We start from the raw sequence: 26,960 nt of genomic DNA, 5'->3' as shown, positions 1-26,960 counted from the left end.
GAATAAAACAGAAGAGAGACTGGAGAGCCAATCAGCCGAATAAACAGGGATCAGGCTTTATTGGGTGCACTCCGGGCAGGTTCACAGACTCCGGGGGTTGAGTCCTAGAAGCCGCGCTCAATGTAGCGGCTTGTGTCTTTTATATCTGCCTGTTGTAGCTGGAATTTGTCCCTTAGGGTTTGACCCTGCGGGGGCTATGCATGGGGCCTCTGGAATGTGAATCGATAAGAGCAAGATGGGAGTTAATCTACAAACTCAAGGCAGGTCGTTCAGGGTGGGAGGCAAGGCTGAGCAAGGGAGACAATGGTCGAGCACTTTGCCTGGCGCCAGTCCCCAGGCCATCAGACAGGAGGGAGAGAGGGGGATATATAGAGAGAAACATCAATGTGAGAGAGACACATCGAGGGGCTGCCACCCACACGACCCCAAACAGGGCCAGGGACAAACTGCGACCGAGGTACGTGCCCTTAGCGGGAACCGAACCCGGAACTCTCTGGTCTGCGGGTGGACGCTCCAACCGCTGAGCCAAACTGGCCAGGGCTCTCCTTGGTTCTGTAAGCAAACTACCAATTAAAGGTACTTTCTGAGGATTGGACTGAGTCTTAGTGTATTTATTAAGGATTAATCTACTTTCTTTGGAACTTTATATATTTTGGGTCTCAAGACTATCCACCTATGTGGTAGGAACATTGGTTGAACTTAAACACAGCCAGCCCATAAGCAACCCTTGTTTCCTGAATTATTGATTCATTAAGTTGTGACTAGAAACTTGGCTTCTCAGTGAGTGGTGTACAGTTTGTTGGGCAGTGGTCTGTGGAAATTGGATTCCTCCCCTCAGCAATGTGGGTTCCCTCCACTTTTTTAATTGTATTTATTGGGGTGACAATGGTTAACAAAATTACACAGGTTTCAGGTGCACAATTCCATAAAACATCATCTGTACACTATATTGTATGTTCACCATCCCAAGTTAAGTAGTAATGTGTTGGTTTGAAGAACCATGTTGGTTAAGTCATATTTTAACTGTTTTCATAGGTAACCGGATCTAATTGTTGGATGTATATTTCAAGCACCTCTGAAAGTACTAGGGGCTCCCCCCACCCAGAGGGCTGTGTATTAAATATCCCTAATTCTATTAATTATCATGCTGCATAGAAAGGGTGAAACACTTTGAAAGGGGTTAAACACAGAAGGGTGCATTTTATTCCTTTTAGGTTAAAGTAATAACTAGACCTCTATTCTTTCTTTCAAAACCATGTACAGGCTGTATATAAAGGGTTCAGTATCTTTTAATCACCTTTTTTTGTACCGCTGCATAGTTTACAAATTACTGTCTAAAGTCAGCCAGAAATGATATAATGTAGTGGAAAATGCAGCATTTGACTTAAAACAGTTTACAAAAAGGGGAGGTCTAATGGAAACAGTGCTGCTTTTGCTTAGAATGTACTGTGAACTGATGCCTAATTATGTCTTTTCAGGCCTACATAATAATCCATATAATAGAGATAGGGGTCTTCTTTCTGATCAAAAGAAGGTGATCTTTCTTTTTTTCAAGACTTCACTGGAATATTGTTTGGGAAAGTATCATGGAAGTTCTGCGCCCACAGCTTATTAGAATTGGTGGACGGGTTTATAGGAAGAATCCCATTCAAGAACAGACTTACCAACATGAAGAAGAGGATGAGGACTTCTATCAAGGTAATCCTAGTTGCTCTTTGTTCAGATTAGAAGTAAAATGTTCTGTGTACTGTAGAATAAGTTCTGTGTTTTGTTTCAGTGTGTTTCTTTGTAGGTACTGAAATTTGAGATGATTGGTTTCTCATAGCTCCATTTGTGTTGATGTTCAAGGGGACAGATGTGTTTGAGTTTGATGAGGTGTTCTCACTTGCAGTTCATAAGTCAAGTTACATTTAATTTTTGTACAGGGGTGTCAACGTAATAAGGGATAACTTTAATTGTTAAGATTAACCATTAATATTCTGTGATAAGTAACTTCCTTTATCTGTAAAGTTGTATGAAGTAATACATACACACACATATGTATATATATAAATTGCTGAAATAAATGAACATATGTAAAGTATTTTATACAGTGCCCAATAATGTTGGCTATTATTATTGTTATTTTTCTCTTCTTTGCAGTCATATACAGGCAATTCTAAATACACAACTTTATTATTATATAGGGATAATTTTAAGAAATAAACTGAACAGTCGAGATGGATTATAAATGTTTTCAGGCTAATTAACTTCGGCTTGGGTTTAATGCATAAATTGGCAAGGCCTTTTAGGTTCTTTGCTTTCTTTGGGGCCTAAGCCCTGGGGGTTTGTCTCCCTAATGCTCCCCACTATTTCCCTTCAGCCTTGGGGCCTTTGAGCTCCTTTATTTTACATTGTCTCCGCTGTATGGAGTAAGTTCTCCCAGCATCACTCCTGGTTTAGTCACTGGAGGAATTTTTTGTTTTAATACTAAAAACAACTGAGTTATACATTTTTTTTTTTGCATTTATCTTCAGATAGAGCAGGAGGGAGAGAGGGAGGAAGAGAAAGAGAAATATCATCATGAGAGAGACACATTGATTGCTTGCCACCCGCACAACCCCAACCAGGGCCGGGAAGAACCGCAACTGAGGTATGTGCCTTTAGCGGGAACCGAACCTGGGACTCTCGGGTCCGCAGGCCGATGCTCTAACTGCTGAGCCAAACTCGCCAGGACCTGAGTTGTACATTTTAAGAGAATGAATTTTATATTACATGAATTACCTTTCCATAAAAAAATAGTAAAACTTTTTTTATTATGTCTTAGCTTTTTGAGAGAAAACAGTTGGGAGAAACAGTGGTATGTACATACTAATTTTCCAAGGTTCTAAGACTGGAAGATTTGAAATAGTCATGTGTTTTTTATTGTTTATTTTTCTTCTAAGAGCAGGTCACAAGGAATGTCAGAGCAGTGCTCTGCAGTGTAAAGTGTCAGGCTCTTCTGTGTGTGTGTGTGTGTGTGTGTGTGTGTTGCTGTTTTTAAACCTCGAGAGTGGTTGTCAGCTGGGGAGAAGACTTGTCCACAGAGCAGAAGCTCTGTGCAAGATGTTACGGTTTCTGTGCAGGCTTCATGGAGTGTGCAGAAGAACCCTGTGATGGCTACGACGTGGTGCAGACCCAGCAAGGTTTCCAGTGTACTGTGAAGGCCCCCAGCCTGCTCTACAAGTGAGTGAGGTCCAGGGCAACTTCACAGGGAGGTATTTCCAGGAAACTCAGCAGCAAGCTGACTCGTCTCTCTTCCACACTTAATTGCAATGTTTGATTACTAATGACAAAATAGTGTTTTATGTCCTAGAATTTTTTTTTAAATCACTTTTTATTGTTCATAGTTGACATACAGTATTATATTAGTTTTAGGTGTACACCCCAGTGATTAGACATTATACAACTTACTAAGTGATCATCCTGGTAAATCTGGTACCCATCTGTCACCGTACCTAGTTATTAGAATATTACTGACTACATTCCCAATGTTGTACTTTACACCCCCATGACTATTTTGTAACTACCAATTTGTTCATTCATTCATTCATTCATTCATTTATTTTAATCCTTACCTGAGGATATTTTTCTATTGATTTTCAGATAGAGAGGTAGGGAGGGAGGGAGAGAAAGAGAGAGAGAGAGAGAAACATCGATTGGTTGCCTCCCACACGACCCCGACCAGGGCTGAGGAATGAACTGCAACCGAGGTTCGTGCCCTTGACTGGAATCAAACCCGCAAATCTTTGGTCTGAGGGACGACACTCCAACTGCTGAGCCAAACTGGCCAGGTCTCTCCTCTTTCTTACCTAGTTATATTCTTCTTCCTTAGGGAAGCTTGCTTTGACAGCATTTTCCCTCTCAACCCCATTTATTACCCTACTATATGTTTTCATAACACCCTCTACTTTTCCTTTGTATATTTCTCAGTCTTGTGTTTATATTTACTTCTGTGCTATTTGATGTCTTCTCCACTAGATGAGAAGCTTTTTGAAGGTAGGCATGTGTCTGTTGTATTTATCCCCAACACTTAATCTAAGACTATTATGTTATGTTTTTTCCAGGATCATCTTTATAAATTGCTTGGAAACATTGTCATTACTTCAGTCTGTGCTTCTTGACCACATTCTATCCCATATTAACCACTAATGTGGCTAACTTATGTGCTTAACAGGCTTCATTTGGGCTTACACCTCTGAAGATAGGCTGGTCTGGAAAGTCCATAAATTCTTTTTCTGTATTGTACCAGTTGAATTAAGTCTGTTTAATCTCCTTTATGAGAGGAGATCTACAAATATGGAATCATATACCTTTAAGCTTCAAGAGGCAGAGTTTCATTTTCATCAGCCTTGAGAGTATTCTGAAATACCTCTTAAGGATGAAATTCTTCTGGAATGTGACCAAACAGAAAACCAAATGTTAACACAGACAGGTCACTTTCCTCTTGGGTTCCAGTGACACAGTAGTAAATACACACATTAAATAAGACATTACATTGATTTTACCAGGAACTGAGCCATGACTTTCTCAAATCATGTTTCTTAGAAGAAAATGTCGTTGCATTCTCCCTCCCCTGAGCAAGCCCACACCTTTTCTTTCCCCCTCTAATTCCCCCACAGGCATGTACCTCCTAAACTCTCAGAGATTCCACGAGATTGTAACCAGGGAAGCAATGGGCAATGGCAGCTCAGCCAAAGGGTCGTGGGTTCGATTCCAGGCTAACCCCCTGAACCTGTGTCCAAGGCCCTCTTTTTCTATTACTGCTAAGGTGTGTAAAAATTGCTTAGATTTATGATTCCAACTTGATCTTTTGAATTCTTTATATTCTGAGTACTCCTGTACCAAATGACTTGTATGTTAGATTAGATATTGAATCTGTTAAATTCAAATTAATAGACAGTGTTTACTAGAAAGATTCCTATGAATCATTTCTGTAGGCTTATTGTGATCAAGGAACAAATTACCTGGTCAAACTAATTTATAATCAAAGCCCAATGGTGGTTAACACCTGTCTATGGTTTAGCTCTAATACTATGGTTCTCAACCTCGGGTGCACATTAGAATCACCTGGGAGCTTTTAAAACTTGATATATGGCTGCACCTCAGACCAATTAAATCATAATCTCGAGCTGGACCCAGGTATCATTAGTTCTTTTAAGTACACCAGGTGATTTAACTGTGCAGCTGAGATTGAGAACCACTCAATCTGGTAGGAATTTCCACTTACATATTTAATAAAGCAGTCACCCTTTCACTGTGTATCTGTATTATTGTAATGAATGTCTTAGATCTCCCATGTAAACCTCTTTGAGTCTGCCTGCAGTCTTAACTGGGAGTCTGCCATTATGGGCTTAATAAGGATAGCATGGACGATACTGAGCTATGTGCCAGTCACTGGGAAGCCCTTTTTATATATGATTGCATTTAATCCTTACAACAACCTTAGGATACTTAGGTATTATTCACTGCATTTTTATAAGTGAGGAAACTGACTTAGAGTGGTCAAGTGGCTTGCCCAAGGTTTATTTGAATCCAAAGCCTCTTTAACTCTCAACTACTTCCCTAAGGTGTGTAGACCACTTTGAGCCAGTCACTTTCTGTGAGAGCCTTGTCCACTAACAACATGCTATCAAATAGGGGCCTGGTTGGAAGCACCCCTTAATGATAAGGCCTGGAAAGACAAAGTCCTGACAGAGTTGATGCAGTAGCCCAAAACAGAGAAAAACCATATGTAAATTTGGGAGTTCTCACCAGCTTCCTAACATACTGTATTTTTTTTTTTCTTTATTGCTTTTAGAGAGAGAGGAAGGGAGAGGGAGAGAGATAGAAACATCGATGAGAGAGAACATCAGTTGGCTGCCTCCTGCATGCCCCTACTGGGGATTGGGCCCATAACCTGGGCATGTGCCCTGACTGGGAATCAAACTGGAAACCTCTTGGTGCATGGGTCGACACTTGACCACTGAGCCACACCAACTGGGCAACATACTGTACTTTTAGAACTAGGCTTACTACAGTGGATCTTAATGGAAATAGTAGGGTTTGGTTAGCCCATCTAAGAACAAATATATACTCACAATTGTCAGAATGATTGTCATCAATAAATCAACAAACAACAAGGGTTTGGCGATGATGTAGAAAAAGGAACCCTTGTGCACTGTTGGTGGGAATGCAAAATGGTGTAGTCACTGTGGAAAATGGTGTGGAGGTTTCTCAAAAATTGAAAATGGAACTGCCTTATGACCAAGCAGTTTCACTTCAGGGTATATAGCTGAAGAAACCCCAAATGTTAATTTGAAAAGATATATACATTCCTATGTTCACTGCAGCATTAAATAATAGACAAGATATGGAAGTAACCCTAGTGTCCATCAGTAGATGAGTAGATACAAAACCTATGGTACTATATACAATGGAAATTACTCAGCTATAAAAAAGAATGAAATCTTACCATTTGTGACAGCATGGTTGGACCAAAACGGGTATTATGCTAAGTGAAAATAGAAAAAGACAAATACCATATGATTTCACTTATATGTGGAATCTAAAAAACAAAATAAACAAAGAAACAGACTCAGAGATACAGAATACAAACTGATGGTTGCCAGAGGGGCAGAGGGTAGGGTGGTGGTGAAAAAGGTGAAGGGATTAAGAAGTACAAATTGGTTGTTACAAAGTAGTCATGGGATCTAAAGTACAGCATAGGAAATGTAATCAATAATATTGTAATAACGATATATAATGCCAGGTGGGTTCTTGAAATTTTAGAGGATCACTTTGTAAAGTATATGATTGTCTACCCACTATGCTGCACACCTGAAACTAATATAAAATAATGTTGAAAAGAATTAAAGCACATGTACAGTTTTATATATAGTCATCCATGCTATTGGGTACTGTATTGAAATAATAGAAGCCAAAATACTGTGATGATGGGGGAGTTTTTCCTCTTAACTTTATAGTCCAGAGATGGTCTCTTAGTACTTTATAGACTCTGAAACTTCTCTCCTGGGATTCAGTAGTCTCATTCACTATAACACATTAATTACTATGGGTTCCAGAAGATAACCTTGGAATGTCAGAATTATTTATACTAGGAGGGCCAGGCAAGTAATGCAAATGAGCCAATAGATAATCTAGTGGAGCAGATGAAAGACAGTAGGGTATGATGGGAATTGTGATGAGCTCATGTTCCATTTTAAGGGATGAGAACAGGCTCCAGTCTATTGTTGCTATGAATTGTCTAATTTAGCTATAGAACCTGGAATAGAAATTTTTAGGTGAAATTTCCCAATTTATAGGTGAAACTCCCAAATAAAACATGTCTATGTGAATTCAGCCTCCTGAGGTTTACCTGATTACTCTGCTTTTAAATCTATTCTGAATGGTGGACTCTACTCTTTGCTAAGTTCTTTATTCTTATTTAATTAAGCAAGGACAATTCCCTTAGGATGGATTCATAATATAGTTAAGTTGTTCTCCAAAAGGAGAAGCTCCCCCGCCCCCCAAACTGTAGCCCCATTGGTTTCTGAAATTGCCTTTGAGACTATGCCAGCTTTCCTTTCACTGAACTGCAGACTCAGATTTTAATTTTGAGAAGCAAACAGGTGTTGGGCATAGTTATTATATCCTTACATTAACTTTGGCTGTAGGACATCATTTTGTCAATGAGTGTAATGCTGCATGTTCTGTAAAGCTATATGACTTGTTAGTTCCTCTACAAATATTGAGCTTTTCTGAAGCACTTTTCTGTAAGGGAGTGTCTCTGGATACATATTATTTAAACATGATAGAATTCTTTATTTTGGTACATTTTTGCTTAATTTCCTTCCAGTAATTAATTTTTATTTATATTATAGGCATATAGTTGGAAAGAGAGGGGACACTAGGAAGAAACTAGAAGCGGAGACCAAAACTTCTATTAGTATTCCTAAACCTGGACAAGAAGGAGAAATTGGTGAGACCCAGTATATGTGTTATATGTGCAATCATTTTTGCGTGTGTATGGAATAATGTAACCCAACTGAAGTGTTTAGTGACTATATTCTTTTTTAAATCTTTATTGATTTTAGAGAAAGAGGAAGGGAGAGAGAGAGAGACAGAAACATCGATTAATAGAGAACATTGATTGGCTGCCTCCTGCATGCCTCCCACAGGGGATTTGGCCCACAACTTGGGCATGTGTCCTGTTCGGGAATTGAACCGGTGACCTCTCGGTGCATGGATCAACGCTCAACCACTGAGACACACTGGCAGGGTGTGACTATATTCTTGATGAGGTTCTGTAGCTATTGACCTTTTTATGATATATCAGTATTAATCTCCCAAATGAGGAAAGATATAATTATACAACCTGATTGAGGACCTGGGCCTTCATTTTATGTTTTACCATGCACTGATGGGATAAAGCTTCCGGATTTTGTTGTGAATAGGGGATTTTTTTTTTATGCTTTAATATCTTGAAATGGAGTTTGTGAATTGTTTCAAATTAGAATTAGAGAGAACTACCCTGGCTGGTTTGGCTCAACGGTTAGAGCGTCAGCCTGCGGACCAGAGAGTCCCGGGTTCGGTTCCTGCTAAGGGCATGTACCTCGGTTGCAGTTTGTTCCTGGCCCTGGTTAGGGTTGTATGGGTGGCAACCAGTCGATGTGTCTCTCTAACATCGATGTTTCTCTCTCTTTTCCTCCCTCTTTCCCTCGTGCTCTATCTGAAGATAAATGCGGGAATGCCCTCGGGTGAGGATAAAAAAAGATATACATATATATAGAATTAGCGAGAACCAATGAGACCTGCAAATTTGAAATAAAGTTCAACCCTTTCCATAAGTGTTTGCTCATTCTTCCCTTGCTTTGTAGGCTATGAGTAATGATTAAAATACCAATTTGATTCAAATAGCTGCTGAGGCGAGGGGAAATTGTTTGGTAATATAAAACAAGTCAGAAAGTGTCTGTGCCAAACATCAGTGTGAACCAAGGGCACAGGCTTGTGTTGTAAAATGGCTTTGAGTGAGGGGCATTATGGTGACAAAATTTAAAAAAAACTCATCCTAGCCCTGGCCAGTTTTGCTCAGTGGTTAGAGCGTTGGCCCATGGACCAATGATTCACGGGTTCGATTCTGATCAAGAGCATGTACCTTGGTTGCGGTTCGTCCTGGTCCTGGTGGGGTCGTGTGGGTGGCAGCCAGTCGATGTGGCTCTATCACATCGATGTTTTCTCGGTCTCTCTCTCTCCCTCCCTCCCACTCTATCTGATAATAAGTAGAAAAATATCCAAATATCTTCGGGTGAGGAATTTAAAAAAAAAGAAAAAAGCTCATCCTAAAACTATAGTACTTCTAAAAAGTCAACTAAGTTTAGCAGTCTCCTTTAATCCATTTTCTATAGACACCCATAGATTTTTTTTTTTAAATTAATTTTTCTTTAATTTTATTTTTGTTACAGATGTTTCTCCTTTTTTACCACTTTGACACCCTCCCCATCCTCCCCACCCCGTCCCCCACTTTGTTGTTCATGTCCATTGGTTATGCGTACATGCATATAAGTTCTGTGGTTTATCTTTTCCCTCCCCCACTAGCCCCTCTACTGAGGGTTGTCAGTCTGTACTCTACTTCCACGTCTCTGGGTCTACCCTATTCCTCAGACTGTTATGCTCATTATATTCCACAAATAAGTGAGATCATGTGGTATTTGTTTTTTTCTGCTTGGCTTGTTTCATTTAGGATAATACTTTCCAGGTCCCTCCATGTCATCTCAAAGGATAAGAGATCTTTCTAATAGCTGCATAGTACTCCATTGTGTATATGTACCACAGCTTTTTTATCCATTCGTCTACTGATGGACACTTGGGCTGTTTCCAGATCTTAGCTATTGTAAATAGTGCTGCTATGAACATGGGGTACATATATTCTTTCTGATTGGTGTTTCAGGCTTCTTAGGGTATATTCCTAGAAGTGGGATCACTGGGTCAAATGGAAGTTCAGTTTTTAATCTTTTGAGGTAACACCATATTGTTTTCCATAGTGGCTGCACCAGTCTGCATTCCCATCAGCAGTGTACTAGAGTCCCCTTTCTCCACACCCTCGCCAACAGTTGTTTGATGATTTGTTGATGGCGGCCATTTTGACAGGTGTGAGGTGATACCTCATTGTTGTTTTAATTTGCATCTCTCTGATGATTAGTGATGTTGAGCATTTCTTTATATGTCTCTTGGCCGTTTGTATGTCCTGTTTGGAGAGGTGTCTATTCAGCTCCTCTGCCTATTTTTTAATTGGGTTGTCTTCCTTTTGTTGAGTTGTATGAGTACTCCATATATTTTGGAAATTAACCCCTTATCTGATGTATCATTGGCAATGATGCTCTCCCATACAGTGGGTTGCCTTTCCATTTTGATGGTTGTTTCTTTTGCTGTGCAGAAGCTTTTTAGTTTGATGTAGTTTTATGTGTTCATTTTTTTCCTTTGTTCTGTTGCCTTCGGTGATTTATCAGTAAAAATTCTGCATATGATGTCCGAAATTTTGTTGCCTACATTTTCTTCTAGGATTTTTATGGATTCATGGGTCACATTTAAGTCTTTTATCCATTTTGAGTTTATTTTTGTGTGTGGTGTAAGTTGATGGTCTAGTTTCATTTTTTTTGCATGTTAGCTGTCCAATTTTCCCAATACCATTTATTTTTTTATTTTATTTATTTATTTTTTAATCCTCACCCGAGGACATTTTTCGATATTTTGTTCAGATAGAGTGAGAGGGAGAGAGAGAGAGAGAAACATCGACATGAAAGGGACACATCGAGTGGCTGCCACCCACACGACCCAAACAGGGCCGGGGACAAACTGCAACCAAGGTTCGTGCCCTTAGCGGGAACCGAACCCGGGTCTCTCCGGACCGCAGGCCGACGCTCTAACCACTAAGCCAAACCGGCCAGGGCTCAATACCATTTATTAAAGAAGCTGTCTTTACTCCACTGTATGCTCTTGCCTCCTTTGTCAAATATTAATTGAGCATAATGTCTTGGGTCCACTTCTGGGTTCTCTGTTCTGTTCCACTGGTCTATATGCCTGTTCTTGTGCTAGTACCAGGCTGTTTTGATTACATTAGCTTTGTAGTATAACCTGATATCTGGTATTGTGATCCCACCTACTTTGTCCTTCTTTTTCAAAATTGTTGTGGCTATTCGGGGTCTTTTTTGGTTCCATATGAACTTTTGAAGTATTTGTTCTAGTTCTGTGAAATACATCATTGGTATTTTGATGGGGATTGCATTGAATCTATAGATTGCTTTGGGTAGTATGGACATTTTAATGATGTTAATTCTTCCAATCCATGAACAAGGTATGTGTTTCTACTTTTTATATCTTCCTCTATTTCTTTTTTCAATGTCCTGTAGTTTTCTGCAAATAGGTCCTTTATTTCTTTGGTTAAGTTTATTCCTAGGTATCTTAATTTTTTTGCCGCAATAGTAAATGGGATTTTTTTTTAGTTTCTCTTTCTGTGAGTTCATCATTGGTGTATAAGAATGCCGTCGATTTCTTGATGTTAATTTTGTATCCTGCTACTTTGCCAAATTCATTTATTAAGTCTAGTAGATTTTTGATGGAGTCTTTAGGGTTTTCTATGTATAATATCATGTCATCTGCAAATAATGACAGTTTCACTTCCTCCTTTCCAATTTTGATCCCTTTTATTTTTTCTTCCTGTCTGATTGCTGTGGCTAAGACTTCTAGTAGTATGTTAAATAAGAGTGGCGAAAGTGGGCATCCCTGTCTTGTTCCTGTTCTTAAGGGAAATGCTTTTAGTTTCTGCCCATTGAGTATGATGTTGGCTGTAGTGTAGGTCTTTCATATATGGCCTTTATTATGTTGAGATATGATCCCTCTATTCCCACATTGCTGAGCGTTTTTATCAGAAATAGATGGTGAATTTTGTCGAATGTTTTTTCAGCATCTATTGATATGATCATGTGGTTTTTATTCATTTTATTTATGTGGTGTATTACATTTATTGATTTGCAAATATTGTACCAGCTTGCATCCCTGGGATGAATCCCACTTGGTCATGGTGAGTCATTTTTTTGATGTATTGCTGGATCCTATTTGCTAGTATTTTGTTCAGGATTTTGGCGTCTATGTTCATCAGGGATATTGGCCTGTATTTTCCTTTCTTTGTAGTGTCTTTTTCTGGTTTTGGAATTAGAATTATGCTGGCCTCATAAAACGAGTTTGGAAGTCTTCCTTCTTCGTGAATTTTTTGAAATAGTTTGAGGAGAATGGGTGTTAGTTCTTTTTTGAATGTTCGGTAAAACTCCCCCGTGAAGCCATCTGGGCCTGGGCTTTTGTTTGCTGGGAGAGTCTTGATTACATCTTCAATTTCCTTAGTTGTTATTGGTCTGTTCAAGTTTTCTATCTCTTCCCGGTCCAATTTTGGGAGACTGTGTTTCCTGAAATTTGTCCATTACGCTTAGATTGTGGAATTTGTTGCCATATAATTGTTCAAAGTAGTTGTTAACGATCTTTTGTATTTCTGTGGTGTCAGTTGTTCTCCTCTTTCATTTCTGATTTTGTGTATTTGGGTTCTCTTTGTTTTTTGGTGAGTCTAGCTAAGGGTCCATCAATCTTGTTCATCTTTTCGAAAAACCATCTCTTTGTTTCATTGATCCTTTGAATTGTTTTTTTTTTTTTTGGTCTCTATGTCATTTATTTCTGCTCTGATCTTTACTATTTCCTTCCTTCTACTTGCTCTGGGGTTTTATTTTTGTTTGCTTTCTAGTTCTTTAACTAGGTGAGATAGTCTAGTTAACTAGATAACTTTTTTTTTTTTTTATCCTCACCCGAGGACACTTTTCCATTTTTTGTTCAGATAGAGCGGGAGGGAGAGAGAGGAAGAGAGAGAGAGAGAGAAACATCGATGTGAAGGGACACATCGAGTGGCTGCCACCCGCACGACCAACCAGGGCCGGGGACAAACTGCAACCGAGGTACATGCCCTTAGCAGGAACCGAACCCGGGTCTCTCTGTACCGCAGGCCGACGCTCTAACCGCTGAGCCATACCGGCCAGGGCTTAACTAGATAACTTTTTTTTTTTTTTTTTATCCTCACCCGAGGATATTTTTCCATTTTTTGTACAGATAGAGTGGGAGGGAAAGAGAGGAAGGGAGAGAGAGAGAGAGAAACATCGACGTGAAGGGACACATCGAGTGGCTGCCACCCGCACGACCAACCAGGGCCGGGGACAAACTGCAACCGAAGTACATGCCCTTAGCGGGAACCGAACCCGGGTCTCTCCCGGACCGCAGGCCGACGCTCTAACCGCTGAGCCAAACTGGCCAGGGCTTAACTAGATAACTTTTAACTAGGTTAGATAGTGAGGTTAGATAGTCTATTAGAAATTTTTCTTGCCTCTTGAGGTAGACCTGTAGTGCTATGAACTTCCCTCTCAGAACTGCTTTCACTGTATTCCATAGATTTTGTGTTGTTGTGTGTTTATTTTCATTGGTGTCCAGGAAGTTTTTAATTTCTTCCTTGATCTCCTCGGTAACCCATTCATTGTTTAATAACATGCTATTTAGCCTCCATGTGTTCAAATGTCTTTGCATGTTCTTGTTGCAATTGATTTCTAGTTGCATGCCATTGTGATCTGAGAAGATGCTTGATATGATTTCAATCTTCTTGAACTTGTAGAGACTTAGTTTGTGTCCTAACATGTGGTCTATCTTTGAATATGTCCCATGTGCACTTGAGAAAAATGTGAATTCTGTAGTTTTAGGGTGTAGTTTTCTCTGTATATATCTATTAAATCCATTTGGTCTAGTGCTTCATTTAGAGTCTCTTGCTAATTTTTCATCTAGAGGATCTATCCAGAGATGTCAGCGAGGTGTTGAAGTCCCCTGCTGTGATTGTATTGCTGTTGATTTCTCCTTTGAAGTCCTTCAGAAGATTTTTAATATATTTGGTGCTCCTATATTGGGTGAATATATGTTTATCAAGGTTATATCTTCTTGTTGGATAGATCCTTTCAATATTATATAGTGGCCTTCTTTGTCTCTAGTTATGGCCTTCATTTTGAAATCTATTATATCAGATATGAGTATTGCTACTCCTGCTTTTTTTTCCTTTCCATTTGCTTGCGAGATTTTTTCCATTCCTTCACTTTCAACCTATGTGAGTCTTTTGTTGTGAGGTGGGTCTCTTGGAAACAACATATAGATGAGTCATGCTTTCTTATCCAATCAACTACTGTCTTTTGATGGGAGCATTTAATCCATTTACACTTAAGCTGATTATTGATATGTACTTATTTATTGCCATTTTTGTTTAGTTTGGTTCTATTTTTCTTCCTGTTTCTTCTACCAATTACAGCAGTCCTTTTCATATTTCTTGCAGTGCTGGTTTGGTGCTAATGTATTTATTCCCTTAACCTTTTTTTGTTTGGGAAGCTCTTTATTGACCTTCTATTTTGAATGATAGCCTTACTTGGTTGAATAGTCTTGGATTCAGATCCTTGTTTTTCTTGACCTTGATTACTTCATGCCATTCCCTTCAGGCCTGTAGTGTTGCTGTTGAGAAGTCAGCTGAGAGCCGTATGGGTTTCCTTTGTAGGTAACCTGTTGCTTATCTCTTGTTGCCTTTAGGATGCTCTCTGTCTTTAATTTTTGGCATTTTAATAACTGTGTCTTGGTGAGGGCCTGTTTTGGTTCTTCTTACTTGGGGCTCTCTGTGCTTCTTGAACTTGAATGCCTTCTTTCACCAAATTAGGTTAGTTTTCTGTCACTATTTCTTGAAATATATTCTCTAACCATTGCTCATTTTCTTCTTCTTTGGGTTCTCCTATGATGCGAATGTTATTACATTTCCAGTTGTCCCACAATTTTTTTAAGCTGTCTTCCTGTTTTTAAATTTTTTCCTTTTGGTTTTCTGATTGGTTGAGTTTTTTCTACACTGTCTTCTAATTCATTGATCCAGTCCTCAGCTTCCTCTACTCTGCTGTTTGGATCTTCCAATGTGTTCTTTGTTTCTGATATGTCATTCTTGATTTCTTCTTAGTGATTTTTGATTTCCAGTTGGTTGATTTTCAACATTTCTATATCTTTACTCATGGTGTTGATATCCTTACTCATGCTATTGAGCTTCCTCAAATCATGGCTCTGAATTCTAGCTTTGTTACCATGCTTAACTGCTCCTCATTTATCTCATCTTTTGTATAAGTCTCTTGTTCTTTCATTTGGCATTTGTTTTTTTGTTTCACCATTTTGGCTATCACAGTGGGCTTTGGAGCCTGCCAAATTTTCCCTGTAGGTGTTGGTGTTCTGCTGTTTGTGGCTCCCTCTCTCGGTTTTGGATGAGCGAGGGAGGACCCACGTTAAACACCACTGTCAAGTCTTACTTTCCTGGTTAGAGTTGCTAGCTCAGGAATGGTTCAGTTATCCTCTAGCTTTTTGCCTGGAGGCTATCAGTAGCAGGTTACTTGAAGAGCCTTGTGTTCTCAGTTGAATGAAAAACTCCCTCAGGTGCTCAGCATAAGGGGATTTCCCAAGGGTGGGGCAAATGCTGGTTATTTTTTTATTTTTATTTTTTTATCCTCACCCGAGGACATTTTTCCATTTTTTGTTCAGGTAGAGTGGGAGGGAGAGAGGGGAACAGAGAGAGAGAAACATCGACGTGAAAGGAACACGAGTGGCTGCCACCCGCACGACCAACCAGGGCCCCAACCAGGGCCGGGGACAAACTGCAACCGAAGTACATGCCCTTAGCGGGAACCGAACCCGGGTCTCTCCAGACAGCAGGCCGACGCTCTAACCGCTGAGCCAAACTGGCCAGGGCCAAATGCTGGTTATTTTTTATTTTTATTTATTTTTTATCCTCACCCGAGGACACCTCTCCATTTTTTGTTCAGGTAGAGTGGGGGTGGGGGGAGAGGAACAGAGAGAGAGAGAAACATCGATGTGAAAGGAACACATCGAGTGGCTGCCACCCGCACGACCGACCAGGGCCGGGGACAAACTGCAACCGAGGTACGCGTCCTTAGCGGGAACCGAACCCGGGTCTCTCAGGACCGCAGGCCGATGCTCTAACCACTGAGCCAAACCAGCCAGGGCCAAATGCTGGTTATTAATGAGCCTCAATTTGCATTTCAATGGCCCACCTGGGTGGGGTTGAATCTCCGAGGGAGGGGCCTCCACCTCTCCCCAGAGCCCTGGGAAGGAGTAAGATGGCCACCATCCTGTGTGGCTGCAACTCAGCGAAAGCTCTGAGCGCCCTCCAAATCCCAAGTGTCCCCACGCAGTTCCAGTTCAGTCTGCCCTCCCTCTGCCAGAGCCCAAGGTGAGTGGCTGTGGCTATTTTAGCGTCTTTCCTGACTCTGGGCTGTGGAGCCGCTTGGAACTTTAACCCTGAGGGTGCTGCTCACAGCTAAGGCCACTGCCGACCTTGGGCTCCCAGCCCCACTCTTGTGCCTCTGCAATCCTACCAGGATCGAGCCAGTGTCCCTGGTTATATGATCCTTGCAAGCTGCTTTTCTGTTGCTTTTTCCTGACGGTTTGTCTTTATTTTAGTTGTAATTCCAGTTTGGTCCTGGGAGACCGTCTGTGTAGCTTCCATTCACTCCTCTGCCTTTTGGGAATTTTTTTTTTTCCCATAGATTGTTTTGTTTCAGGAGAAAAAAAATGACCAGTACTCTTCTAATTTTGTGCTCTGTAAGAATAATCACTGTGACAGATATGTAAAGTTGACTTTAGAGCAGTGATGTCCAAAAGAACCATCTGTGATGATGGGTATGTTCTACATTTGCACTGTCCAGCACAGGAACCACTAGCCACATGTGACTATGAGTACTTAAAATGTGGCTGCTGTGACTGAGGAACTGAATTTGTAACTATTTAATTTTAATTCATGTAACTTTTAGTCTAACTAGCTGCACGTGGGGTCCTATACTAGCGTTTTCCCCAGCCTCTTGTAACCTCAGTAAACTCCAGTATAAGAACTTTAGCCACATTTATATAGGGCTATTATTAAAATAAATATTCAGTTCATTAGAATTATAAATAAAGAAAACATGGGTCTTTCCTTAAGCTTTAAAGTTCAAGTTACAAATACTGAAGTGTTTTATAATTGCATTTAAACTTATTTACCTACTTTTTTCCTAAATTTAAAATTACTGTATACTTTAAACATGGAATCTTGTAGAAATTATATGCAGCTATAAAGGGAAATCTTTTGTAATAGGAATCCCAGATCTAATTGCTATTGACAGTTTAATATATTCCCCATTTTTGCTATCTATATAGTAACATATAAATAATTTTTATTTTTATTTTTTTATCCTCACCCGAGGACATTTTTCCATTTTTTGTTCAGATAGAGTGGGAGGAAGAGAGAGGAAGAGAGAGAGAGAGAGAAACATCCATGTGAAAGGGTCACGTTGAGTGGCTGCCTCCTGCACAACCCAACCAGGGCCAGGGACAAACTGCAACCGAGGTTCGTGCCCCTAGTGAGAACTGAACTTGGGTCTCTCTGGACCGCAGGCCGATGCTCTAACTGCTGAACCAAACCGGCCAGGGCCATATTAATAATTTTTATAACATGGCATAAATGTGGAGACATTGGCCCTCTCCCCCTTTTTTTTTTCTTTCTGTACGTGCCCCTAGCAGGAACCGAACCCAGGACTCTCTGGTCCACAGGCCGACGCTCAACTGCTGAGCCAAACTGGCCAGGGCGAGACATTGGCCATTTTAAAATAATGAATCATTCCAAAATTTAACCAGAAAAGGGTAAGCAGATTGTAAAGATTAACTTTTGATTTAGAAAGTACAGATATTTCAGTGTGAAAAATAAGTGTGTCTAATCATTAAAAGTAAGAATTTGGCCCTGGCCGGTTTGGCTCTGTGGTTAGTGTCAGCCCGTACCTCATATCTTGGTTGTGGTTCGTCCCTGTCCCTGGTTGGGGTCAAGCGGGAGGCAATCAGTTGATGTGTTCCTCTTGCGTTGATGCTTCTCTCTCTCTCTCTCTCTCCTTCCCACTCTATCTGAAGATAAATGGGAAAAAATGTCCTCTGGTGAGGATTGAAAAAAAAGTAAGAATTTGGTGGAACTAATTTAATTGAAAACAAGAGGATAAACTGGCTTATTGATCTGGTAGGGAAACAAAGTATATGGAAACATCAAATGTATTGGTTAGAGTAAATTGAATTGTGATGTGAATTCAAGACTGCAGCCCTGACCAGTTTGGCTCAGTGGTTAGAGCGTCGGCCCGCAGACCAGAGAGTCCCGGGTTCAGTTCCCCCTAAGGGCACCTACCTCGGTTGTAGTTTGTCCCCATCCCTGGTTGGGGTTGTGTGGGTGGCAACCACTCCATGTGTCTCTCTTACATCAATGTCTCTCTCTCTCTCTCCCCTTCTCCCTCCCTCCCTCCCTCCCTCCCCCCCCCCCTTCTCTCCCTCCCCCTCTATTTGAACATAAATGCAAAAATGTCCTCAGGTGAGGATAAAAAAAAAAAAAAGACTGCACTTGCATTTTGTTTGTCCTTAATTAGAGAGACCAGAAAAGGAAATGATCTAGTAGGTTTTAATTTGTCCTCTAGACATAAAATTTACCATTTCTACCTTTTTAAAATATTGAATTCACGGGTATTTATACATTTACAGTGTTGTCCGACTAAGTTTTAGAACCGTTTTTTGTCACCCCAGAAGGAAACTTCATATCCATTATGCTGTCACTTCCCATTGCTTCTTACCCCCAGTCTTTGACTGTCAGTAATTTGCTTTTTGTCTATGAATTTGCTTGTTTTGGGTATTTCCTATAAACGGAAACATTCATACAGTATGTGGCCTATTTTTGTCTAGAGTTTTACTTAGCATAATGTTTTCAAAAGTCATCTATATTTTTGCATGCATCAGTTCTTCATTCCTTTTTTTTTTCTAAATAATATTCTATTTTATGTAGATATACCACATTTTGTTTATCAGTTTATCAGTTGATGGACATTTGTGTTTCATTCCACCTTTTGGTATTGTGAAAAGTTTGCTATGAACATTTTATTTGTGTCCAAGTTTTTTTGATTACCTGTTTTTACTTCTTTTGGGTTTCTGTCTAGGTATGGAATTGCTGGGTCATATGCTAATTCCTTTTTAACTTTTCAGGGAGCTGCCAGACTTTTTCATAGCAGCTGTACCTGTTCACATTCCCATCAACAATATATGAGAGTTTGCTTTGTAGTTTTGAACTCATTTTTCTAGTTCATCAGCTGGTCTTTAAGGATATTCTGTTTTTTGTTGTTGTTGTTTTTTATCCTTACCCGAGGACATTTTTCAATATTTTGTTCAGATAGACTGGGAGGGAGAGAGAGAGAGAGAAACATCGACGTGAAAGGGACACATCAAGTAGCTGCCACCTACATGACCCAACCAGGGCCAGGGACAAACTGCAATCGAGGTACGTGCCCTTAGTGGGAACTGAACCCGGGTCTTTCTGGACCACAGGCTGACGCTCTAATCACTGAGCCAAACCGGCCAGGGCTAAGCATATTCTGTTTTAGATCTCATTCTGCTTAGATTGAATTCATTTTAAGTTTCTTACCCTTGATACTGTTCCCTGTTTAGAATTATGTACACATTCAGGACAGCTCCCCACAGATGACAGTATCAAGTAGTCACCTATATTACAAGAATTTTGATGGTCCTTGAGTATGTTAACCCTATTTTTTGTTTGTTTGTAGTTATCACTGGCCAGCATCGAAGTGGTGTAATTTCAGCCCGAACTCGGATTGATGTTCTTTTGCTCACTTTTAGAAGAAAGCAGCCCTTCACTCACTTTCTTTCCTTTTTCCTCAATGAAGTTGAGGTTCAGGAACGATTCCTGAAGTTCCAGGAAGAAGTACTGGAGAAGTGCTCCATGGTAAGCAGTACACAAAACACAACGAAAAGTTTAAAAGTAAAATGAAGACTACAAAAACCGTTCATAATTCAAACAGTAGATACAAATCTCTTCTCCTACCAAAAAAAGTAACCATTTCGGATTTTAAAACCTAACCATTTTAATTCTGAACTGAAATAAAAGTATAAACATATCAGCACATAAGTGTCTAAATATTGTTGAAATATTATTAAAAAAAAATTTTTTTTTAAATCCTCACCTGAGGACATTTTTCCATTTTTTGTTCAGATAGAGTGGGAGGGAGAGAGTAGAAGAGAGAGAGAGAGGGAAACATCGACATGAAAGAGACACATTGAGTGGCTGCCACCCGCATGACCAACCAGGGTTGGGGACAAACTGCAACCAGGTACGTGCCCTTAGCGGGAACCGAACCCGGGTCTCTCTGGACCGCAGGCCGACGCTCTAACCGCTGTGCCAAACTGGCCAGGGCTATTTAAAAATTCTGATACACAAAAGGATCATCTTAATATGCACATATCCTGCACCTTGTGGACGGCAGTGTTAATGAGATGCCATTATTTATAGATCTTCCACCTCTGGACATCATGGCTTATTTGGGGTTAATAAAAAAAAGCAATTTTGCATGTGGAATTTTTTTTTAAATTTATTTTTATTGATTTTTAGAAAGAGAAGGGAGAGAGAGAGAGAGAAACATCACTCTGTTGCCTCCTGTACATGCCCTGTCCCGGAATTGAACACAAAACCTTTTGGTGTATGGGATGATGCTCGAACTAACTGAGCCACTGGGCCAGGGTAGAAAATAAGTTTTTAAACTCCTTTTGGCCTGGCTGGTGTGGTTCAGTGTGTTGAGCGTCATTCCATGGACTGAGAGGTCCTGGTTTGATTCCCATTCAGGGCACATTCCTGGATTGTGGGTTCGATCCCCAGTAGGGGATGTCCAGGAGGCAGTTGATTGATGTAACTCACATTGATGCTTCTATCTTTCTCTCCCTTCCTCTCTCTCTAAAAAATCAATAAAAGCATGTTTAAAAACAAAAATAAAAAACTCCTTTTGGCCCTGGCCGGTTTGGCTCAGCGGTTAGAGTGTCAGCCTACGGTCCAGAGAGACCCGGGTTCAGTTCCCGCTAAGGGCATGTACCTCGGTTGCGGTTTGTCCCCGGCCCTGGTTGGTCGTGTGGGGGCAGCCACTCGATGTGTCCCTTTCACATCGATGTTTCTCTCTCTCTCTCGTCCTCTCTCTCTCTCCCACTCTATCTGAACAAAAAATGGAAAAATGTCCTCGGGTGAGGATAAAAAACAAACAAACAAAAAAACTCCTTTTGGATATACTTTCAGGTGATTAAAGAAATATTTATTGGCCCGGCTGGTGTGGCCCAGTGGTTGAGCATTGACCCATGCACCAAAAGGTTGCCAGTTCGATTCCTGGTCAGGGCACATGCCCAGGTTGTGGGCCCGATCCCCAGGGGTGGCATGCAGGAGGCAGCCAGTCTATGTTCTCTCTCATCAGTGTTTCTATCTCTCTCTCCCTCTCATTCCTCTCTCTCTAAAAAATCAATAAAGAAAAAAAATTGTTTAAAAAGAAATAAAAATAAAAAATAATATGTCTTGCATATGGTTTTATATCCTGTTTTCTTTGAAATTTAACACTATACCATGATCACTGTTTCATCATTGAACTAAACCTAAATATTTTACCTTTCCTTTGGAGACTAGGAAGAAAATTATAGTAGTGATGACTAAAATAACATTATTTGATTTCAATAACTGTTCAGATGACTTGATTTTTCTAAATGACTGCTTACTGTTTTGTTCTATGGATGTATAATTATTTACTCTTTTTTGTTTTGTTTTGTTTTATCCTCACCCGAGGACATTTTTTGATATTTTGTTCAGATAGAGTGAGAGGGAGAGAGAGAGAGAGAAACATCGATGTGAAAGTGACACATCGAGTGGTTGCCACCCACACGACCCAACCAGGGCTGGGGACAAACTGCAACCAAGGCACGTGCCCTTAGCGGGAACCGAACCCGGGTCTCTCCGGACCGCAGGCTGACGCTCTAACCGCTGAGCCAAACCGGCCAGGGCTTATTTACTCTTTATTCTATTTTTTTTTTTTAAATCTTTATTGTTGGATGTAAAATGTATTACAGATGTTCCACATTTTTCCCCCATTGACCCCTCCTCCCCACTCCTGCCTTTTCCCACACTATTGTCTGTGTCCATTGGTAATGAATATAAGTTCTTTGGATTATTTCTTCCCACCCCCCAACCCCCAACCCCTTTCCCTTTGAGGTTTGTCAGTCTAGCAATGAATTTGTACTTCTTAATCTCTTCACCTTTTTCACCCATTCCACCACCCCCCTTCCAACTGGCAACCAACAAAATGTTCTCTGTATCTATGAGAATGTTTCTTTCTACCTGTTCATTTTGTTTGTAGATTCCATTGTTGATAGATATGCATTCATTGCCATTTTGGTTGTTCATATATTTTATCTTTTTCTTCAAAAAGACCCTTCATCATTTCATATAATAATGGTTTGGTGGTGATGAACTCCTTTAACTTTTTCTTGTCTGGGAAACTCTTTATATGACCCTCAATTCTAAATGACAGCTTTGCAGGATAGAGTAATCTTGGTTGTAGGTTGTTGCTTTTCATCACTCTGAATATTTCTTGCCACTCCCTTCTGGCCTGCAAAGTTTCTTTTGAGAAATCAGCTGACAGCCTTATGGGAACTCCCTTGTAGGTAACTATCTGCCTTTCTCTTGCTGCTTTTAAGATTCTCTCTTTGTCTTGACCCTTTTGCATTTTGATGATGATGTGTCTTGGTGTGGGCCTCCTGGGGTTCATCTTGTTTGGGACTCTGTGTGCTTCCTGGACTTGTATGTCTGTTTCCTTCACCAAGTTAGGGAAGTTTTCTGCCATTATTGTTTCAAACAGATTTTCGACTTCTTGTTCTCTCTCTTCTCCTTCTGGCACCCCCAAGATGCGAATGTTGGCACGCTTGAAGTTGTCCCAGAGGCTCCTTACACTATCCTCATTTTTTTGGATTCTTTTTTCTTTTTGCTGTTCTGATTGGGCATTTTTTGCTTCCTTATATTCCAAATCGATGGTTTGCTCCTTGGATTTACGTACTCTATTATTGAAGTTGTGTAAATTCAGTTAATGCCTCCTTCAATTCTAACTGTGCATCCATGATTTCTGACTGGTCCTTTTTTATGCTCTTGAGGCCCTCACTAAGTTCACTGAGGTTCTCACTAAGTTCATTGAGCATCCTTATGAGTAGTATTTTGAACTCAGCATCTGTTAGGTTGTTTATCTCCATTTCGCTTAGTTCTTTTATTGGGGTTTTGTTCTGTTTTTTCATTTGAGACCTGTTTTTTTGTCTCCTCATTTTGGCTGCCTCCCTGCATTTGTTTCAGTGTATTACTTAACGAGAGGTAAGGGGCTAGCTGAGACCAGTATGGGGCTAGCTGAGACCAGATGCTGCTCGTTTGAAAGAATTTAGGAAAAACCTGAAGCAGGATTCAAGACAGGCCAATCCTATGGTTAAGCAAGTGGCAACATCTTGGGTTGGCCTGAATGTTGGGTGGGGCGTGGTGGGGCGGGGCCTCAGGGAGTCACCAGGGTGGGGCCTCAGATATGGCAGCTGTCTGACCCCCCAGGGAAGGGTTCACCAAAGGAACAAAGGCCTCTGACAGCATGTTTGTCCTGGAGAAAGCCCTCTCTCCAGCCCTCGCTCCAGTGCCAAACAGCTCAGTTCTTCCCTGTGTGTCTCTGGCGCCCCTCGAGCTGCCTCCCCTCCAAGTTTAGAGGGAGAGAGTCCGATAAGTCCATGCGCGGGCCCTTTAAGGAGCTGCCTGGGGATCCAGCCGCTTCAGCTTCCCTGAGCCTCAGTTCCTGCTGGTTTTTCCAGCCAGAAGTTATTGGGACTTCTCTTCCTGGCACTGGAACCCTGAGCGGGGCACCTGGTGTGGGACGGGGACCCCTCAGTGCTCAGTAAGGACCTTCCCAGCCGCGGGAGCCTCCTGATTTTTATCCGCCACACGTGGTGTGGGACCAGCCCATCGTGCCGCCTCCACCGCTGCCGCCCCTTGCTCCTCCGTTCCTCCTACCAGTCTGGATGTGGCTGCTGCTTTAATTCCGTAGTTGTAGGACTTCCATTCAGGTAGATTTCAGGCGGTTTTGAATGATGATTGTTCTGTAGTTTAGTTGTAACTTTGATGTGGTTGTGGGAGGACGCGATACTGTGTTTACCTACCCCGCCATCTTGACCGGAAGTCCTATTTATTCTATTTTTTATTATAAATAATGATGTTATGAGTATTCTTCTTATTTAGTAAATTCCTAGAAGTTGAAAAAGACTAAGTGTGTGTGGAGGCTTTTGATATGTATATCTAAATTACCTTCAGGAAATGCTATAGCATTTTATACTTCAAATTATAGCTTTCCTTAGATTTCTTTTCCTACCCTTGCCAATACTGGGTGTTATCATTCTTTTTTTTAAAATCCTAACCTGAGGATATTTTTCTGTTTATCTCAGATAGAGTGAGAGGTGGAGAGAGAGAGAAAAACATTGATGTGAGATAAACACATCTACTGGTTGCCTCCTGCAAGACCCCAACCAAGGCCCGGGGACTGAACCACAACCGAGGTACGTACCCTTGACCAGAATTGAACCCGAGACTCTTTGGTCTACCCTCTGACGCTCTAACCACTGAGCCAAACTGGCCAGGGCTATTATCATTCTTTTATATATTTTTTTGTAATCCAGTGGACAAAAAATAGAATCATTGATTTACTGTTAATTTATTTGATTATTGGTGTTAAGACTTTTTCAAGTTTTAACTCTTTTTTCTTTATGTTTCAGTCATTTTTCTCAGAGTGTTCATTTTTTAATTTATTTGTAAGAGCTTCATATGTATTAGTCAGTATTACTTCATAATTTACATTTAACTTTTAGTTCACATGGATGTATTTTGGTATTTAGTAAGAGGTAAGGCTATAACTTTTTTTTACCCCTATTAACCATTTATTTTCAGAATAATTTTAAGAATTTTATTTTACCTTAAAACTTATCATATAGTGCCCTGGCCAGGTGGCTCAATTGGTTGGAGCATCATCCTGTACACAAAAAAGTCGTAGGTTCGATCCCCAGTCAGGTTGCTTACAGGAGGCAACCGATCAATGTTCCTCTCTCACATTGATGTTCTTCTCTCTGTCCCTTTCCCTCTTTCTCTCACTCCCTTCCTCCCTCTCTGAAATCAATAAACAATGAACATATCCTTGGGTGAGAATTTAAAAAAATTATCATATAGTAAAATGGATTTTTATTTTAACCCTCACCCGAGGACTTTTTTTTTTTTGCATTTATCTTGAGATAGAGTGGGAGGGAGAGAGGGAGGAAGAGAGAGAGAGAGAGAGAAACATCAATGTGAGAGAGACACATCGAGTGCTTGCCACTCACACGACCCCAACCGATACCGGGGACAAACTGCAATTGAGGTACGTGCCCTTAGCGAGAACCGAACCCAGGTCTCTCTGGACCACAGACCGACACTCTAACCGCTGAGCCAAACCGGTCAGGGCTGGATATGTGATTTCCAAAGGCAGGCTGTAGCTAGTCTTTCATTCTCTTGTTAGTGTCTTTTACAGAGAAAAGTTTTAAATTTTGGAGAAGTCCAATTTACTAATTTACTTTTATGGATCATACTCTGGATGTCATGTCTAAGAACTCTTTGACTAACCCCAAGTCACAAAAGTTTTCTCTACTGGAGATTGGGCCCACAACCTGGGCATGTGTCCTGACCAGGAATCAAACAGGCACTACCTCTTTCTTGGTGCATGGGTTATTTCTGTTATTCATTATAATGTGTGAGAAACATTTTGTACTTGCATCTTTATGTCCTTGGCTGATGTTTTCTTTGGGATACATTTTGGGTTAAATTCTTATATGTAGAATACATAGATTAAGGAAATGTAGACTTTCAATTTTGATAACATTTTTCCTATTCTTTTTTAAAAATCAACTTTATTGACTTATAACTTACACTTGTTTTAAGAGTCCACTTTGATGAGTGTTGGCAAACATACAGCAGTGTAACAGCTATCACAAACAAGATATAGAACATTTCCATCACCCAAAAAGTTCCCTGGTACCTCTTTGCAATCAGTTTCACTCCTTGCCATCTCATCATTTACCAGTGATTCTAGGCAACTGCTTAATCTGCTTTCTATTATTCTTTGATTTCCCTTGACTAGAGTTTCATATAAATATAAGTGTATAATCTTTTGTGTGGCTTTTTTTTTGTTCAGCATAATATTTTTGAGATTCATGTTGGTGTGTGTGTTACATTAGTTATTTTATTTTATTTTTTTTTACTGCTGAGTAGTATTCCTTTGCATGGATATACCAGAATTTATTTATCTGTTCAACTATTGATGGATGTTTGGATAGTTGCCAGTCTTTGGCTATTATAAATAAAGCTACTGCATATAATCATTTGTGCAGAAAACTGTGTTAAGTATATGTTTTTATTCCTCTTGGGAAAATACTTCGGAGTATAATTGTTGGATCAAGTGCAGATAGATGTTTAGTTTTTTGTTTTTGTTTTCTTTATCCTCACCAGAGGACATTTTTCCATGTTTGTTCATATAGAGTGGGAGGGAGGGAGAGAGAGAGAGAGAAACATTGACACAAAAGGGACACATAGAGTGGCTGCCTCTTGCACGACCCCAACCAGGGCCAGGGACTAAATTGCAACCAAGGTATGTGCCCTTGACTGGAATCGAACCTGCGACTCATTGGTCCCTGGGCCGATTCTCTAACTGCTGAGCCAAACCAGCTAGGTCTAGATGTTTAGTTTCATAGGAAACTTGGACCTTTTCCCAATGAGGTTGTGTTCTTCTACCATAAATGATGTATGAGAGTTTAGGTTGCTCCACATTCTTGCCAACATTTGGTGGTATCTGTCTTATTTTGATTTTGGCCATTCTAGTAGGCATGGTGTGGTGCCTCTTGGTTTTATCTGCAGGGGATATATTCTAATACCCCCATGG

General features: G+C 40.4%; 1 protein-coding gene across 2 annotated transcripts in view; it reads left to right on the top strand.

Annotated features, from left to right (window-relative positions):
- Positions 1–26,960, top strand: part of ASCC1 (activating signal cointegrator 1 complex subunit 1) — a 102,867-nt gene that overhangs the window by 1,430 nt on the left and 74,477 nt on the right. For both annotated transcript variants that reach the window (XR_004959991.1, XM_036265124.1), the window contains exons 2-5: positions 1,556–1,698; positions 3,105–3,204; positions 7,881–7,978; positions 19,725–19,903. Coding sequence is in view for 1 of the 2 variants with exons in the window: in XM_036265124.1 (XP_036121017.1) it covers positions 1,587–1,698; positions 3,105–3,204; positions 7,881–7,978; positions 19,725–19,903 (489 nt within the window). In the remaining variant the exon portion in view is untranslated. The remainder of the gene's footprint in view (positions 1–1,555; positions 1,699–3,104; positions 3,205–7,880; positions 7,979–19,724; positions 19,904–26,960) is intronic.

Source organism: Molossus molossus, unplaced genomic scaffold, assembly GCF_014108415.1.
Source record: "Molossus molossus isolate mMolMol1 unplaced genomic scaffold, mMolMol1.p scaffold_m16_p_17, whole genome shotgun sequence".
NCBI lineage: Eukaryota > Metazoa > Chordata > Mammalia > Chiroptera > Molossidae > Molossus > Molossus molossus.
This window is presented reverse-complemented; position numbering and strand designations above follow the sequence as displayed.